General features: G+C 36.0%; 3 protein-coding genes across 4 annotated transcripts; all 3 read right to left on the bottom strand.

Moving 5' to 3' along the window:
• Positions 1-923: 923 nt before the first annotated feature.
• Positions 924-8,060, bottom strand: LOC113694936 (1-acyl-sn-glycerol-3-phosphate acyltransferase BAT2, chloroplastic). Its single transcript, XM_027213855.2, is given in 8 exon segments — positions 924-1,424; positions 2,590-2,886; positions 3,199-3,300; positions 3,480-3,886; positions 3,971-4,147; positions 5,702-5,777; positions 7,577-7,620; positions 7,756-8,060. Coding segments are annotated over 7 exon segments (1,110 nt in total). The 5' UTR covers positions 7,835-8,060; the 3' UTR covers positions 924-1,424; positions 2,590-2,661.
• A 1,830-nt stretch (positions 8,061-9,890) lies between these two features.
• Positions 9,891-13,931, bottom strand: LOC113694578 (APO protein 2, chloroplastic). 2 transcript variants are annotated; one of them, XM_027213418.2, is made up of 4 exons: positions 13,563-13,931; positions 13,339-13,475; positions 11,612-11,964; positions 9,891-11,283 (listed from the first exon to the last, which is right to left on the bottom strand). In XM_027213418.2, exons 2-4 carry the CDS (start codon positions 13,471-13,473, stop codon positions 10,455-10,457), a joined length of 1,317 nt encoding a protein of 438 aa, XP_027069219.1. In that variant the 5' UTR covers positions 13,474-13,475; positions 13,563-13,931; the 3' UTR covers positions 9,891-10,454. The 2 variants fall into 2 exon arrangements, with proteins under 2 accessions (XP_027069219.1, XP_027069218.1); XM_027213417.2 differs by having other exon boundaries at positions 13,582-13,931.
• A 2,967-nt stretch (positions 13,932-16,898) lies between these two features.
• On the bottom strand, positions 16,899-18,715 carry LOC140010008 (early nodulin-like protein 14). The gene is made up of 2 exons (XM_072056378.1): positions 18,370-18,715; positions 16,899-17,446 (listed from the first exon to the last, which is right to left on the bottom strand). The coding sequence occupies exons 1-2, from the start codon at positions 18,548-18,550 to the stop codon at positions 17,067-17,069; spliced, it is 561 nt and encodes a 186-aa protein (XP_071912479.1). The 5' UTR covers positions 18,551-18,715; the 3' UTR covers positions 16,899-17,066.
• Positions 18,716-18,817: the final 102 nt, after the last annotated feature.

The following is an 18,817-nucleotide window of genomic DNA, read 5'->3' as shown; positions in this document are numbered from 1 at the left end:
GACTATGGTAGCCGCCAGCCATGATTCATTTTAGTAGAGGGCAGTATCAACTTCATGAACAGTTGAATGCTTAACTTGTACGTACCAGGACATCCAATCCGACTCCTTTAAGAGAATCTTAGCGGCTACTGGCTAGCTATCATTCGTCCAAAGGTCCAAAATGAATGTCTTTATTCTTGTGCAGAATTCCGTCACTTCTCAAAGTTTTGATAAGAGGTTAACGTTAATGGAACTTTGTGCCATCAGCTAAGAAACTGGGTGAAGAAGGTTTCAACAATGGTAACTGAAGATTAATGTGATCGTACACGACGACAATAATCAAAGTTAGCAATCTGTGATTCCCGTGCTTACCGCTTACTATCTTATTGTTTGTTACTCCAACTCCTTGAAAGAGTCTGAAAAGTGAAAAGTAAAAGAAGCTAACTTTCCAAGCTCTGGGTGGGAAGGGAACTAAGCTCAATATTTACATATTTGGCGATTGGACATTTTGGATCACCCAAGTTTGATATTCATGATGCAGATTATGGGCGGGGAAGGTCAGCAATGGTACGAGACCATTTGCATTTTAAGGACTAATGTCCTTTGAAAAGTGCAGGAAATCAGAGCGGGGAGTGGAGGTTGGGCTGGTTTTGCCAAAGATTAAATGAATGCTTTTGCAGCCATCTTCAATGATGGCCTCAGGGATTTAGACTCTGTAATCTTCTGAAAATTCTATTATAACAAGTCCCTGCAACACAACTTTAAGGTAGCTGTACATTTGTTTCCATTGAATACTCTTAAAACACTTGAAAGATGAGAAGTCATCAGTAATTGTCTTTTCTACCATGGAGCAGTTGAGATTCTCTAGGACAAACTTGCCTAATGTCCAAACATTAGGTAGTGTAAGTTCAAACCATAAGACATCAATAAGATAAGGGGTCAAATGTCAAAATTGGTAAATGTCTATTAAACTGAAAGAAGTCTACAAATGGCAGCCATATCTTAAACTTGAAACTTAAAATGGCTGGTAGCTAAATTTGTAGAAAAATCTCAAATAAAGCCAAAGCTATAATTTGCCCTACTACAGTTTTCTACGTTAGTGTCTCTCTATGTCTAAGATTTCAAGTGCCGATTTCACGACCGGCAAACTACTATATCTTCACATTTACAAACAACGTATAATTTCAGTCGCATGCAATCATTGAAAATCATGATGATTACATGTTAAAAGGATACTAGCCATTCAGCCATGGGAAAAGCAGGGTATCACGGAATTTACCAAAAATGTAACTCAAGATGGAAATCTACAAGCTCTATCTCGGAAGCAACGCTACTGCGGTTAGTATATATATGGTGGAAATAAAAGCTTCACCAGCCAACCGGAAGTAAGTTTAGATTCAAATTCTCCTCAAAGTTTGGTCAAATAGTTAAGATTCGAAAAAAACCTGCACAAGGGGAATTAAAGTGGGAACACAAGATGGCATAAGTAATTAGGCTAGTATAGACAGTACGTTTAATAATTAGAAACAATAAACAGACTTCTTTTCTTCTTGGCGGTACATTTTCATTAAACTTGCAAAGGAATATCCATCATTGAGTTGATTTAACATCAGATTGATGCCAAGACCTCAAAGTAACATTCTTCCACACTTGTGTGGTTTGAGGCAGTTCTATAAAATTAAGAGACTTTAATGAACATAGCGACCCTCCCAAATAAATTCAAGTCAAGAAGAAATCTAGTAACAGAAAAGTACTAAGCGACACGTTACAGGTTATTTGCACTTCTCCTTCAGCTTTTCTGGAGTAAATAAACCAAGCAGAAAGAAACAGGTTTGATGAAAGGGAGGCAACCACTAACGAATTCCTAGACAATACTCGGCACAGCAATCTCCACACTTGCACAAGAGAGAAATAAACTAGATCTAAAATGGTTCAAGAAGCTGGAGAATATTAGCATATCGCAAAATAACACAAGCAGAAAGGATCAAGAATTTCTAGGCTAAAGTTGAAGATCAACACCCAACCCCCAGAAAGCACATGAAGAAAAGACCAACACAAATAAATCACTAATCATGAGCAAATATATGATGTCTGTACATGGAATGGAACTTCAAAACTTCAGAATCCAGATAGCAAAATCAAGGGAAAAAAGGAACAAGTGGACCATGTGCGGATAAATATTTTTGGATCTTTACTAGGGCAGAAGGGGAGGGATGGTAGAGACAGAGAGAATATTATTCTAACAGATAAGCTCACCACTGAATCTGAAATGAGAGCACCACATGTCTATCAGATTAAATATCTAATGTCGGTGCACATCTCTTTAAAACTGACATTATTATATAGAGTTGTTACTGTCTTACAATTTGTGACAGCAACCCTTCCGTTTATTTATTATACCATTAGAGATAATCTATGCCCATCTTCTTTCCGGCCCTGACATGAAGGGGGAGTCAAGGGAGAGAAAAAGACTTGCATATGATAAATGAAGCAATTCTCCAAAGAGGAACTAAACATGGTTGAAAATGCTTGTAACTTGTTTTCAGTTAAATCAATATAAACCATCAAAGCAACAGAGATCAGAGGATGATAAAGTTCATATCTTCATACCTTTGAGCTAGCACTCCGTTGCTCCACAAGAAAGATTTCACACTAAGACAGTACAGAAAAATTCCTGTTGCATTAAGTTTCATAACCTTCACGAATTAGCACATCTGCAATCTTCTTTCTGGCCTCACTGCACAAGAAATCAGGATCCTTTCCTTCGATGGGTGGGTGAATGACAACTTTAATTCCTCCTGGGTTTAGTCGACTCTCCATTCCTGCAGGCATTATCTTGCCTGTTCCAATAAGAGTAACTGGAATCACGGGCACTCCAGTTTTCACAGCAACACTGAATGCACCTTTCTATAAAACACCAGAATGAGAATGGCATTATAGCTCGGAATGTTTGCATACCTGAGACTAATTAGCAAACTTGGGTAATAAAAAAATGGAGAAAAAGATATATATAAGATTCATTCCAAGTGTCTAACATTCAAAAGGTGAAAGCTCTAATTCTGTCATACTCACTATTACTAATTAAAGAAGCAAAGTACCTCATCTATCTAAATGCAAATATATCATTCCACAATCAACATGACCAGAATCTCTAAAAGGGATGCTTATAGTATTGTGCTTTTCTATAGAAGCAGCAGAAATTTCTAAAATGCAGCTCACCTTAAAAGTGCCTAATTTCCCGTCCTTACTCCGAGTTCCCTCAGGAAAGAAGAAAACAGATGCTCCTTTCTTAACAAGATCCATGCATCTCTTAAGACAATCCTGATGTCACAAACTAATTGATCAGTGTGCCAAAATTGCAAGTTTTAAATCAAATTAACGGAAAACAAAAATGGAAAGACAATATAACTTCAAAACCAGGAGTAAACAAACAACAGTTCTATCAAAAATAGCAGAGCTAACTCCAAGAACATTAGTTATAAGCAGAAGGAAAAACAGACCAGTTGACTTCTGCTGTCCAAGCGCTTCAAAGGAATAGTGCCCAGGAAATACATTGCCCATCCAATAATGGGAAAGAGAAAAATAGAAGTTTTGCTTATAAATTTGAAGCTTTTCCCAAGAGTAAGCAGAGTATATATGTCTAAAAAACTCTGATGATTGGACACATATACAGCAGGAGCATCCTTGGCAGGAAGATTATGCAAACCCTCGAATTCAATCTTCAAAAACGGAGAAATAGTCAAGAGTGCTCAGACTTTAGCAATGAGGTGCTGTGCTTTACGACGATACTTATCAAATAAGAGCACAAAAGGATGTGCAACCACCATCAGCACAAACAAAAAAATGGCAACAAAAGAAGTTACAGCATAAAAGCAAATTCCTCTGAATTTTGAGATTGCTTGAGATTCTGCAACCAAAAACAAAAGAATGAAGAAAAAAAGGTTAAAGTTGAAAAAAAAAAAAAATATAACAGAAGACGTTGAAAGTATACCTGATAGTGGATAGGAAGCACTAGCAGAACCACTGGCAGAAATATCAGATCTAATGATGCATCTTGACAATTTACACCTATCTGAAACACATTCATCATATACTCCACAAAACTTCTCGACAGGGCAAAAAGATAACCGAGATGCATGAGCACACCTTCTTTTACTTGTAAAATCATCTGTAAAAATTTAGTATGAAAATAGACAAATTATTAGATCTTCAATGCCCAAAGTTCAGTTTTATTGCAAAGAAAGAATGCCGAAGAGATGGTAAAGAAAGGATGGAAAGTACGATAACCGGACTTTGTTATGAACAAAAAAGAATGATATCACATCTACACATATGCACAAACATAAATATATATACCTTGAAAATGATATGTAAGGCAGTGGATACGATCTCTAAAAGTCAAAGCACAGGCAGAGAGACAGAAGCAGACAGGACACTCAAAATTATAAGAATACTACTGTAATGACGAACTTACTACATGCTTAATATCTCTACATTCATACTTTCAGCAATTTCTTTACTCTCCAACGAGCCATATTTCTATAGATAATTAAATTTTTAGGGAAAGCCCCAGGTGATATGTGATACAGAAATCAAATTTTATATCTAGTTACAAGCAAAATGTTTCGTACTCATGATTTTTTAATATTTTGAGCCAGTATTACTCTATAGAAACAGCAAGTACTCTTCACAAAAACCTTAGTACTCACTTTCACTGCTCCATGACTAATGCCTCACAAAGAATATAACTTTCAGAAGAAACCCTTATAATAGTTCAAGATTTCATCCAGATATGCATGGGAAACTCAGTACAATCATTGGTTCAATACATGACCGAGACTTTCAGAGTGAAGACATCATTTTGGGCAAAAATGACGTTGCAATCTAATATATTTCCTATTTCCCAATTCACCATCCAATTTCAAACATTCCCCAATTAAACAATAAAGTTTTAAAAGTTTGACTAGGTTTGCTATCACCATCCATCTCCCAGTCAAATTTTCCAAGAGGTTGGATCAAAATCAACTTTATAGCTCTTATGGAATTTATGATTTATCATAAACAAGAGTTTGCAAGATGTTTCCAGCTAGACACAAGCAAAAAGATCAAGTATGACAACTTCATGAAATTTATCTTATTCGGATGCAAAATCTAAACTCAGACTTTAGTCTGACAAATAACACAAAGTAACTCAATTAATGATTCTTAGGTAATTTAATTCAAAGATGCAGCTGAATAGCAAATTGAATGAAACTATCATGTTGTATTCCAACAGGGGACTATCATGAATTTATATGGTAAAAATTAAAATGGAAACCTTATTGCAAGCTGCTTTTCAACTTATTGCAGTGTATTTGTTATACAATTCATATAATAATAATTAAATCAGCTGTAAAAGCAAAGAATACTGTACTATTCAGACAAAATATTTTCAAATAGGAAGATAAAGGTGTCACTGCAAATTTCAAGAACTTGACAGCAAAATCCACTGACAAGAAAAGAAAGAGTAGAAAAAGCCTTGGCAGCTCACACAAATTAACAAAAGAAAATCAACATTATTGAAACTGACATCATAAATAATCAATAAGTAACACGACAAGGCTGTTAATTTAGGGAACAGAAACACAGTCACGACATACATCAATCAAGAAGATGCATTACAGAACGTGAAAGTAATAGTTAAGGAGTGTTTGACAATTATGTATGTCCAGAATGAACTTACATATGTTTGAAATTCTCCAAGTAGAATGTTTGAGAGGAAAAAGACCAAAGCGGAATCTATCATGAGCATTTGACTTCTGTAGATGAATGCAGTTAAGACAGTCAAAAATCTCATTGACAGCAGTATCTTTGCGTGGCAGGAAATTGGGTTTCTAAATAGCATTAGCACCTTGTAGTAGTCATAGAAATGAGAAGTTATACATTTACCTTTTGAATGAAATATAGAGATTGCATTTGCCAATAAATTGCATAAAGAATCAAACAGGATTTAAAGCAGAGATCCTCTCTCTCTCTCTCTCTCTCTCTCTCTCTCTCTCACACACACACACACACACAAAACACAAAGCCCAAAGCAGAGATCCTCTTTAATTTTGAAATTGGCAGACATCCAAGTCAGTCGAACAAAAGGCTTGCTCTAAAAGATGGATTAGTATTAAAAATCCCGTGTGCCTTATCAATATGTCATTTATAAGGTGCCATTTAAAGAGTAAGTGCTTTCTGGTTCCAGCTGGGAGTAAATGTGACCGGATATAGTAAATTAAAGTGACAGCACAGCCACCATAGCAGCAGTGCACAAAGCCTTTGGCAGGCTCCACAGACAAAATAATTCTAATGTTGGCCAAGGCACGAGGACCCTTAGTTCACATCATATCATATGTTTGACATAGTCCACATGCTCTCCAATAGGAAAAACAAAAGGCCATGGAACATGTTACTTTGATTCTACATTTACAAACAATTTTAATCTTCTCCGTGTAGGCATTCAAATTTATAACTATCACATGTATAGGACAAGGGTTTGGTCATCAAACAAGCTGAATCAGATTTTACAAAAGAGAAAATAAAGGTGTTCTTCTATATTTCTTCCACATTCTCTCCAATAGAAGAGCACTCAGAGATAAAAGAATGAGGAAGGATCACAAACAAATTCAAGTGAACTTGGTTTGCAGGGCTAAAGTGCTACTAATCAATCCAAAACTTATGCAAATACCAGATTCAAATATTTCAAAATGTAAAAGGTATTCCATAAACTATTTCCACGTTAGGACAAATGACAGAAAAGTTACTTTTTTGGCCTCTGACAGTATTAATCTTCATTATTAGAATTGTTAATTTTGAATGGAATCTTGTTACCTAGACTTCTGAGGTCATAATGCAGTCAAATGCATGTCACAACAACGATCCCTCAAGTTCAATGTGGACAACACGCCTGACAAAATTGCAACTATTACGCTTCCATCATCGTTACCCGACAATATGCTGAAAATCCAGTCTTGAGAGCTCTACTAAATTCTAAAAACCACAAAACTGGTAGAATCAAACCTTATTGGCTAAATTTGAAGCACAACATTAAATATTAATCTCTAATTCTTACCAAGAAAACAGAAATCAAATGCTACATGACTAGCAAAACATAACTTCTACTTCAATTGGGAAACTTCTATCTCCAAATTCAATTTGAGAAATCAACCACCAAGCCGCCTAAGGGAGCAAGCGTCATGTCATATTAGCATTCAAAAAGCCAACGCCAACTAAATTTGTAATAATCAATGTCTAACAACTCATATTTTCATCTCTAACCAATGTATATATATACACATGTATACATATGTGTGTGTGTGTGTGTGTGTATTCACTTCCACAAATTAACATTTTTCGTTTCCTCTCAAATAATTAGTAGTAAGCATAATAATCAGCCTTTAACCCCTTCCTCATTAGCTATCTCCCCCACAGAATAGAATACATATATAGCTATCTAAACATGGGCAAAAACAATGGATTCCAATTAAAATGATTACAACACCAATAAGTGTGTGCTTGCGTGTGTGTATGTGTGTACACAGAAAAGATGCAAAATTGATGGACGAGGAATTACAGGGCGAACAGAGGTGCAGAGGAAAAACCCAGCTGGTTTTTGACCTGGAAAGAAAAAAAAAGAGCAGAAGCAAAGCCGCAAAGACAATCAAACACAAAAATTATAGAAAGAGTTGAACATATATTCACTGTATATACAACACACAGAAAAATGTGAAGTGGGGAAGGAAGGGGGCTTACGGAAATGGTGGAGTGGAGGGGAAGGATGGAACTGGAAATTAGCGAACTTGGATGAGGAAGACTGGTATGAGACTACCATTGTCCCTTTCCTTTGCACTCTCTCTCACACACACACAGTAAAGCAGCTATCTTTTTTTTTTTTTGTCAAAACAGTAAAGCAGCTATCTGAATGCGAGGTTTTGGGTAATTGATGAAATCTATGCAGCAGAGGAATAGATTATGAGAAGAGAACAGGGGTAGTGGAATAGTAGACCTTTCGAACTTGGGACATGACGAAACTGACAATACTAGCTAGCTCCAATGTGTTTATTCTCTAATTTTTTTTTTATGCCTAATGTATTTATTCATTGTATACTATACTAGTATTGTTACTATGAAATACTCCCTCCATCTCACCCTTTTATTTTTGTATTTATGTATCTAATCATTTTACTCAATTCTATTTGTACATAATAGTATAATAAACAACTACATCGTTAATTTCACCACAAACCAATGAAAATTTGAAACGACATAGATATCTTCTCATTGTCACCTTTTTTTCTCTGGAAAAGAAAATATTGAGTAGTGTAATTGATTGTAAATTTCATTCTTGTAAATGCAAAAATACTTACATATATAATTGTCAATCCTTTCGTTAAAAATTGCGGATCGCATTCATAACCTTTCCTTATAGTGATGAATTTTTTTTTTAATAGTGAAGGTATTTAGGAACGAATTATTGATAAATATTTCGATATGATAATTTGTTTCGGAAAAAAAAAGTTAATAGTTAACTCGGTTAATCTACAGCAGTACTCAACTCTTATAAAATTTTATTTTCAAGTTAGTGTACCTATTGCAACTCTCTAATTTTGCAAAAGCATGACGTGAGATTCAATGATTAACACTAATCATTCATGGCGATCGAATGTCGAGGTGAATGTGGTATACAAATGAGATTAACACATGAGATATAATATAACATATCTAATTTTGCTAAAGCACATTTTTCAATTTTTTTTATAATATATACATCACATCACAGAATATGTCATAGTATAATTCTAAAATTCATACAAATAATCCTCCTTTCTACAAACACGCATATGCAAGATTTAAGACTACCAAGATGGACAATACAAAAGAAGAAGGTGAGTGTAGGGAGATACGTGTAAAGTTGGTATGAATCAGTTTGATGCGGAAGCGTAGCATAGTGTGTAATAAGTCCCTAAATAGAACTATTCTACCGCTTTCCTGGATAAAAATCACTCGATCTTGCAATGTTTTTCGGATGTTACATTTGGTGCCAATTGTCGAAATTGTTCTTCCTGCAATTATGGTTTTCCACTTGTCCAAAAGATGAATACGTTTTATCCTCTATTTATTCTTCACACCTTGGCTTGGCATCCATCTTATTATTTTTGCCCAAGACAACAAAACCACATGCACATTTGCTAGAGGTGAAGAGCTAGAGAAAAAGTTTTCACGCAATGGCAGGAAATCCGGGAATCAATAATCAATCAGGGAGATTCCAGGCACCTCCACCACGGGGTCAGCAAGCCATGACGGCAGCTGGGGTAGCCACACCCATTCTGGGGCAACCGACCGCCGAGGCGGGGGCAGGGGCAGGGGCAAGCCAGGCATCACCAAAGATACCTTCGGCACAGCATAGTTCAGAGGTACTCCATCAGACAAGAAAGTTGCCCTATTGTCCAGCCAGAATGGCTATGGCTGGTTTTGCATGTGTTGCTACGTTGGCTTATTTTACGCTGTTTTCCCACAAGAAGCCCGAAGCCACTGCTCTTGACGTTGCCAGAGTTACTACTGGAACTGCTACTCCTGAAAACACCCGTCCTCGTACCTGAAAAGATCTTCATGATCACAGATATGATGCCTTAAAATTTAACTTGCTCCAGAGGATTTATTCCTGCTCCATCTGGCTTCATGAGACCAGATTGTTATTTTTGATTTTTTTACAGGAGTTCTTTAATTTGTTTGAGTGGAATGTAGATTGGGATCATTGCAATAAATGTCTTTATTTGCATGATAGTTTTGCTAAGACATCATAGTGTGCTGCTGATACAGATTTGCCTTCTCTCAAGTGACCTGAATAATTTTAAGGCTCTAAAGAGTTAAACGAGCACTACTATCTCTATACTGAATCATTAATGAGCACTATTATATCTTTCATTCCAACTGTATTAACACTACAGCACAATGGTATACACATTAAATGTCTCATATACACCGAGTATGAAATTTGAGAAAATTGAAACCTGATTCCTCTCATATTCATCAAATATAAATGATGCATGCAACTGCAAATCTATATAGCACCCCAACTGATATCACATCATGGATCCGGGGCTGAGCAAGATCTTACTGTTTCCAAATTCTAGACCAGCCAAAGAAAAGGCCGAAAGGCTATCTGACACTTTTCATCAAGCAAATCTTTCAGCTGAACAGGAATACTCTGCAGGAGAGATGTCAGTGCACCAAGTCTTTTGTTCCTTTAGAAGAGCAGGGCAACAATAACTCTCAGATAGCCAAGCTTTCTGCTCTGATTTTGGAAACTTGCCTTCATCTGCTGAAATACTGTAACGAAATGTATCTCAACTTCATACCACCGAGTGAAGATCAAGGGCGTATGATTTCCTTCTCATTTTTTCTTAAAATGCAATTACTAGTTCTATTTCTGAAATGGATATAATTAAAAATCAAACGACCATTTCAGCTTCTTTAGCGTCTTTAGGAATTCCAATATCCAACCTCATCGTGGGTTTGTAGTGTTCAGGCACAGCAGCACCGGCCTGTATGCATATTTCTACAACAGCAGGGGCTTGACCATAGAAATTTCTAAGCTCTCGTGCTAGAGGCTTATTGACGTCAGGAACATGCCACACATATCTTGGAGGTATCAAGTCATCAAGAACAGCTGTCTGCCATCCATGCTGCCCATTACGTTGCTGATGCTTGTAAGCTCCACAAACTTGGGCCTTGTGTCCACTAGGACCCACATGCACTTCTGGACAATATCCACAAACCCTCACAGGATACATCTTCATCAGCCTCTTGGCCCCTTTCCTCATTTTTTCCCATGCTTGAAGTGTTTCCTCAGCCAGCACAGCAATTTCTTCTGCACTAGAAGGGGGATTAATTTCTCCATCAGGTATTTCAGTCAATATTCGTGGCATGGGAGCTTCTGTCTCAGGGTCTGGCAAGTCACTTTCATCTGCATCAATGAACTCACTTTTCCCAATTCGTATGATTGGTTTTCTTCTTCGTTTTGTAGGATATTCAGGCAAATCAACCCCTGCCTGAATGCAGAGCTCCACTAGTGCAGGGATTCTGGGGATCGAGAATCTCTCATCGTGTGTGATACGCCTTTGCAGACGATCATAGAGGTGGTATGCTTCAATTGGCACCAGTATATCTTCAATTACTGCATCTCCCCACTCATGCTCTCCCTTACGAATTGAGGCTGTTGGTCCTTTGCATGATCTGAATGGATGACCAAACTGTCCCACATGGATTTCATTGCACCACCTGCATTAGTTTTGACATATTCTAACTCAAAAAGTTTGCAGGAAAAAGTTTGAAGGTGCATTATATAAGAGATAAATTTTCCAAAAACATCTTGACTTGTAGGACTCAATGGTCTCAAGAAATGTCAATAGCAAATTAAGATAGTCATTGTGAATGAAACATAAGGATAATATGGGATCAAATTCACAAATTGTATGAAGGAAATAAAAAGGCAAGCTTCAGACTATTAGACATTCAAATTATTGGAGTAATATTTATGCAGTTCTAAAAAGGCCAGTAATATGCTAGATGACAGACATGAATAAGTGGCAATTAGGCAGAACATTACTTGCAACCTTGAACGGGCACCACTTTCAACAACTTCTTGAGATTGTTAATCAACGTTATTCTTGCATTTAGCACACTGTAAGCAAGGGGAGTTAGGCTCTTAACAACCAAGCCATTTTTCGGAGGGGGAATTGGTCTTCTTGGTTGGCCTTTGCTGTTCTTGAACCTTTCCCTGGCAGCTCTCCTCAACTCAACTATTGGAACAGGGAAGGGCTTCTTCTCCTTCTTTGAATAGGAGCGAGGTAGATCTGCATTTTGAGGATGATCACATCTGATCACCGCGGCTTTGCATTGACCCAGGTTCTCTGATGGGCGTCTACCTCTTAACTCGGGGGCAACTGGGCTGCAGGCAAGCTGCAACCAACAAATGTACGCACTCTAAGGTATTAGTTTCAAGGTATAGACTCATCAGAGAAAAACACTCAAGGAGCAATCAACTCAAAGTTAGAGCAGTTTTAGTTATTCTCAAATTCAAGGGAGTCTGAAAAATGGTAACTGCCGGTCATGTGAAGAAGCAGTGTTGATTCAAAAATTGATCAAGTTCGTCCACCACCTAAGTCTTTATAAGATACCAGGGTAGTTTTGACTAATTAACTTGCCACCAAGGAAGACATTTTTCCAAGCTAGACAATTGATGAAACTCGAGGAATTATACCAGTTACTAGTTATCATTTCTTCAAAGGACAATAATTTCATACAGCACAAACAGGACCAGCAACAATTAGATGAAATGACTTAAAGTTTTGAATTAGAGGTTGCCACTTGCTTCCCTTGAGACATAATTCAAATACAGCATTAACTAATTTAAAAAGATGCCGAGATAAGAAAGGAGAAGTACATAACGTATAACTAGCAGTCATCCTACCAAATCAAGAAGTAAATGGATTCATGACTCAGTTCTAGTAAGAATAAGTATTCTCTACCTCACTCCCAATTTGATAAAGATGAGTACAGTTTCTCTCTAACTTTGACAAGTACAAACAGCCCCTGTACCATACAAACTTTTAACATTTACGTGAAGGATGAAAAACTGCAGCTTTAGAACTCTTCATTCAATCATCAAGTCATACCAATATGCAACTCTACATCTAAAATGTTCAGCAGATGATATACCTTGATTCAAAGTGAGACACCAGGAACTATCACTCAAAGTATGAAACTTATACAAGAGTCTTGCTTCTCTTGTTTTGAATCGTAGAGTTGAGTAGTTCCTGTGTATAACCTTCTAGTCTCCACTCTATAATGACATCATTATAATTAACCCAAAAATCTACCGTTACTAGCGCATCTACTTACAGAACTACTAATTTGGCCACACTCAACAATAATCCTTATTGAATATTAAAGACTGTAAGGATTACTCATTTCCACCATTTTTAACTGGGATTACAAGTAAATAGCCTGCAGTTTAAGATTCTTATACAAAAGGGAAACATGTGAAGAAACATAAACAAAAGAAAAAGGCATAAACATTATCTCCCAAAGCAGTTATCTCTGTATAGACATGCCCACTTTCCGAACATTATGGACAAGGGGTATCCTTAACAAGGCAATAAGTGACACCATAAGGCAGCTTAGTCTGAATTCTACACATACCTTCAAATTGAGCTTTACTTAAAGAAGGGTCATCAACAAGAAATTGGCTCGGTTCACCTTCAAGTCTTTATAGACAAAACTAACCAAATGCAGGGCAAAAGGCGTTGCAACTTGTGAGTTATAGTAGCATACCTTCAGGGAATCAAGTGAACTGAGAACCCGCTGAGGTTTATTTTCCAAAAGTTGTAATCTTGGAGAAACATTCTTCAGTTTAGCATGCCACAAAAGTGCAGTTCCAAACTGGGAGTTTACACTCCCCCAAGCCATTCCTGAAATCAGATGAATATGGTCGATTTATCATCTAGATTGTCAAAACAACAGAGCAAAAATCTGATAAAACAAAAAATGAAACTAACCAATCCCTCCAAAATTTACCAAAATATCTGCAACAGTTTTCTTTGAATTCTTTTACATAAATATTAGTGGAAGCTGACTGAGGTTAAAAGCGGATAACCAATCCCTCCAAAATTTACCAAAATCTCTGCAACAGTTTTCTTTCAATTCTTTTATATAACATTAGTAGGAACAGACTGAGGCTAAAAGCGGGGTCGGTTTGTGGATGGCCTTGGTGGGTAGTGGGAACTTGAGAAGTGAGAAGAGGAGCATCGGGATTTTGGAGATGATGGTTGGGAGACTTCAATCCTTTTGAGTTAATTGCATCATTTCTTCTAATTTTGACAAAAATATGGATTAAGCCCTGAAGTTTTTAAATTACTGGATTAGCACATTGAAGTTTGAAGTTACTAGCCTTTTCAATTCGAGAGAAGTAGGATTGGCAACGGGCTGGGCTTGGAGCGAGGGATGGGAATTGCCCATTACGTCTCCCCACCCACGGCCCGCCCCGCTTCCCCGTAGAGTTATCCGTAAGGTTAATAAAAAATTATCATATAATTTTATTATAGTTAAATTTTAATAAATAATTAAGTATTAAAATATCAATACATCATCAAATCATTATCTATTGTAATTTCACAATTAAAATTCAAAAAAAAAACTATTTGAATACAATCCAATATGATGAAACAAATACAACTAAAGTAATCAAATTTTCACTTTTGAAATTAACACAATCACTAAGTCATTATTGTATTTTTTTAAGAAAAAAAGTGTTATTGTATTAAGTATTATTAGAAATTTAGGATAAATGTATTAGTAAATTTAGTATAACTAATTACTAATTTCTATTAGTAGACATGTATAATTATTAGTATAATTGATAATATCAATTATATTACATATACTAATATATATTATATAATACTTATAACTAATAATTATTATAAGTTTGTACCTAATTAAATTAAATATTATATATATACATAAAATATATATATATATATATATATAATGGGTGGCGGGCAAGGGATGGGGCGGGGGTATACTCTCCTACCCCCCCTTCCCAATTCCTACCCCATTTCTTAACGGGGAAAAAAGTCCCCCCGCCCCATTGGCCCCTCGCGGCAGACAAAAATGGTGATCCTAATTTCTAGGCCAAATCTTATTTCTGTAACCAAAGTTTCAGAATAAGGATAGAAGCAGGACTTAGAGAACCTATTCTAACTGATGGAGTTTTTTTTTCCCCTTCTTTTCTAACTAATAGAGTTGTCTATGTAGTAGAAAATTTGTTTATCGAAAAATTAGAAAGTATAAGATGAATGTTAAACATATGTGTGTCTATATGTGTGTGTGTTTATCAAATGATTAATCACGATTCCACTCTTTTTCAGACACGATATATTTTATTCTACACTTACTCCTACTGTATACTAGAGAAAAGGAGGATTCAAAGGGATCAAAGGAAGAATTCGGAGAAGGTTGAACTACCACCGAACCAATCAAATATGTGAGCACCATGGTGAAATTTTCGAAAAATCCTGGGATTTTTAAAATGCAAGTTAAGGCCCTTGACCTACACCCATTGAATGTGTACTTTTTATATAAAACGGAAGAATAGGTGTGAATAAATTCCAAATCGTGAATAACATTTAATAGTACTAATTAGAACTGTTGACGTACAACATACCATACTGAAACCTCAAAATGGATTTGTTAGTGCAAATAATTGAAGTCAAATTACATTTGCGATCATGTTTCTTTGTTTTGATGTGTCTTCTAAAACAAAATGCAAATAATATGATGTGGAATATTAGGTTGAGGTAAGATTACCTAATGGTAAATTATAATCATCTCCTTACCTTGTTTATTAGTAGTTTAAAGTAAATACATTGCAGAGTAAAGATTAAACTCAATTAAGGTAGAAAGAATACTATTATACTCGGATATCTTTGCCTTTTGATCTGAGAAATGACCCTATTTCAATGCTTTTTTTTTTTTGGATAAAATCCAAAAAAGCAATTTCATTAACAAATTGTTGGAAAGTGTCCGGCATGAATTGATCTGCATCACTATCCTAATGACAAGTTAAACATGCAATAGAAATTACAGATTTGCACCGCAACACTACCTTAATGGTAGGTTAAATATGCACTAAAAATTACATATTTGCAATTTGATAGATACAACAAATCCGAAAAATTATGAACAAATCTGAAAGATACAAGAAATTTCAAAGTTGTATAAATTGTTGCAACTTCCTTCTGTGCATGCTGCAATTGCTAAATCTACTAATAAATGGTCTTAAGGTCCACTAATGATGATGAAATCAGTTGACATAAATTCAAAATTCAAAAAAAATTTTAAATCTGACAATCAGATCTGAAATAAAATACAGATCTAACCACAAACAAAAAAAATCTCCATAAGAATCTAGAATAGAAAATTCGCACTAGAAATCCCTAGGATAAACAAAAAACTCTCGCTAAGAAAACTTACGAGAGACTTTACTAAAAAATCAAAATAAAATGAAATGAAATTCATGGGGTCTCCTTCCTTAAAGGAAGGCCTTTGAAAATAAAAGAAGAAATAGAGAAAAATTGGAGAGGAGGAGAAGTAGAGAGAAGTTGTTGAATCATAATTATGACCTCTTTCTATGCTCATTTCCTTCTTATATTAGCTTCGAGATGAAGCATTTATAATCAGGATTCTGCATATTAGCAAATTGTCCTCAAGATTTTGGTTAGTGTACATTAATGTTTTGTTTCTTCATATATTGAAAACGGCCACTGAATTCACTGTTCAATACGTAACTTAAAACCTCCATCATAATTGGTTATATGATTTTTTTTCTCCCTGCTACATATCTTCTAAACTACTAGAAATTTTGAAGCGGAAGCGGAACAGCATCAATGATGGACCTCCGAAAGAAGAGGCAACAAAATCAATTATATTTCATGTTTCCCCGATGAATTTTGTGGACGATCTTTGGACAAGTACATTCAAATCTAATGATGTATATTATGCATAATGCACATATGTCCTTGGAAAATTGAACTAATTTGGACTTATCAATGCTAAATTAAAGTGACTGAAAACACTGGAAAATACCAGAAACTCCCACCTCTTGTTCTATTTCTTCTTCTTTTTTCCTCTTGTTTTCATACAAGTCAACATTTCAGGAAGTTGATAGTACATTCTTTCCTTTTTCAATTCCATTTTACAGAAAACAAATTCGTCTGACCTACTTTAGGTAATTAATTTCAATTTCTTAAAATTTTCCTGGATTAATTTTTGCTGCAACCTAGTAAGAAAAGTACATATAGCTCATTGATGGAAATTAATAGAAAAAAAGAAAAGAGAAGACAACCGCAATATTCATTATCATACATCAGAAATCAAACGACTGAAACAAAGTTTGCCCTAAAACAACCTAAAACGAAAACAAATCAAGAAAAGAGTACCATAGTCAACATGATGCATGGTCCTAAACACAACCACAAACGACCCAAATTCCATCATGATCACTAAGCCATTGCAAACACAAATATCAAACTTGCAGCCATCAAAGCAAGCCATCCCATGAATCCAAGCTTGAGGGCATGACCAGCACCGGTGGCCGCAGCAGGAGCCGGAGCATGTTGCAAGGTTGATGGAGAAGGAGCCGGGGCAGGAGAGTGGCTCCCTGCTGAAGTATGATTAGCAGCCAGGACTCGAACGATCAGCTTCTCCCCTTTCTCACAGTGTCCATCAGCTCCACTGATGAAGTAGAATGGCCCTGATCGATCCAGCTGAATCTTGGTGTTCCCATCATGGAATTCTTTAACAGGGTTCCCTCTGCTACAGCCGTTGTAGTCTGACTCCACCACCTCTAACACTGAATCGCTGTTTTTATCGTACTCCAATACTGTTCACGACAAGAATGTAATGAAAAAAATTTAGCCAAAAAAAAGAAGAACGCGACAATTTTATTCCCATCATAAATGAAAAAGTAAAAGCAATTCATGGGCTTTAATTTTATTTGTTTATTTTTTTTTTTGTAGAATACGAGGATGGGAGTTACGAGTTGGAAACGTAATAAACTTGGGATTCGAGGAAGACGACAAATGTGTACTCAAGATACTTACAAAAGTTGGTGTAGGAAAAAAACCAATTTGGGAAATGACAAAAGGCGAAGATGGAACTTCAAGAAATGAACAAAATCCTAGTGTTCGATTCTGTAACCGTCAGAATTTTTTTTGCTTCTAAGCTTCTTTGGTGCCAAGAAAAAATAGAAAAATGCATAAAGGAAATTAACGGAAGCAGACGATTATGGGAATGGTACAGCTGGACAAAAATGGAAGAACATCCAACAAAAGTGTTACTAGTTAAAACATGTGCAGACCGGAAACAAGCAAGAAAATGAGAAGATAAGACGAAAAAAATTGTGAGACTGGAACAAGTACTAACTCCAAGAGATGAAAAAAGAAATCCTAATCCTTGAACGGGAAATTTCGAGAATCATTTCTAGTCAAACCTTCTTTAATTTAATGCCAAGAAGAATACCAAAAAAAAAAAAAAAAAATAGTGGGAAGTACGAGAAAATATACAAGTTATATATCTTGTAACAATTCAACAGGAGAAGCGATAGAAAATAGTCGATGAAAACTGATGGAAGCAGAAAAAAATGGGAGTTTCATACAACAATAATGGAAAAGCATGCAACAAAAGAGTTACTCATGTAAACATAATCAGATTGGAAACAAGCAAGGAAATGAACAAATAAGATAGGAAATATAGGGATTGAAAAGTTTTTAGAGTAAGTAGGATAAGAAGGGATCACATATTTACCGAGATAGTCTCCAATTTGGAAGCGATTTTTTTCAGCCCATTTGTTGTATTCATCAGGATAAGAAGGGATCTTCCAAGAACCTCCTTTGCCGCCAACCAGAAACTCTCTGGCTTCAGACAAAGAGAAGAGGAAGAAGACAAGGGCAAAACATGGAAAGACAGTTTTGAGTGAAGAAGCCATTTAAGAAATCAGGAGAGAAGAAACGTTTCTGAAAATACCAAGTAATACTAGTAATGTAACAACAATGCCAAGTGCTGAGAAATCCTAGTTAATGGAGCTGTATTGTATAGGGATTTGTTCTTTGGCTTTTGGTTTGGGGGCTCTTTTATATCAGTAACTAGGTTGGCCTTGGGATTTGCTTTGGAAAATCCGAAGCAATTAAGTATTGGCACGTGAGGAACAACACAAGCTTTCAAACTTGATACATACAACTGATATTCCTAGGAT

The sequence above is a fragment of the Coffea arabica genome, chromosome 6e (assembly GCF_036785885.1).
Source record: "Coffea arabica cultivar ET-39 chromosome 6e, Coffea Arabica ET-39 HiFi, whole genome shotgun sequence".
NCBI classification, from domain to species: domain Eukaryota; kingdom Viridiplantae; phylum Streptophyta; class Magnoliopsida; order Gentianales; family Rubiaceae; genus Coffea; species Coffea arabica.
Note: the sequence above shows the minus strand (reverse complement) of the source record. Positions and strands in the feature narration are given on the sequence as shown.

What these genes read in the sequence shown, in the direction of transcription:
- LOC140010008 (XM_072056378.1), bottom strand. Translation starts at nt 18,550, where the DNA reads ATGGCTTCTTCACTCAAAACTGTCTTTCCATGTTTTGCCCTTGTCTTC. An exon ending in CCAAATTGGAGACTATCTCG is followed by an intron (nt 17,447 to 18,369) that starts GTAAATATGTGA and finishes TGTCGTGAACAG; the next exon opens with TATTGGAGTACGATAAAAAC.
- LOC113694578 (XM_027213418.2), bottom strand. Translation starts at nt 13,473, where the DNA reads ATGGCTTGGGGGAGTGTAAACTCCCAGTTTGGAACTGCACTTTTGTGG. An exon ending in GTTCACTTGATTCCCTGAAG is followed by an intron (nt 11,965 to 13,338) that starts GTATGCTACTAT and finishes TGTTGGTTGCAG; the next exon opens with CTTGCCTGCAGCCCAGTTGC. An exon ending in GTGCCCGTTCAAGGTTGCAA is followed by an intron (nt 11,284 to 11,611) that starts GTAATGTTCTGC and finishes AAACTAATGCAG; the next exon opens with GTGGTGCAATGAAATCCATG.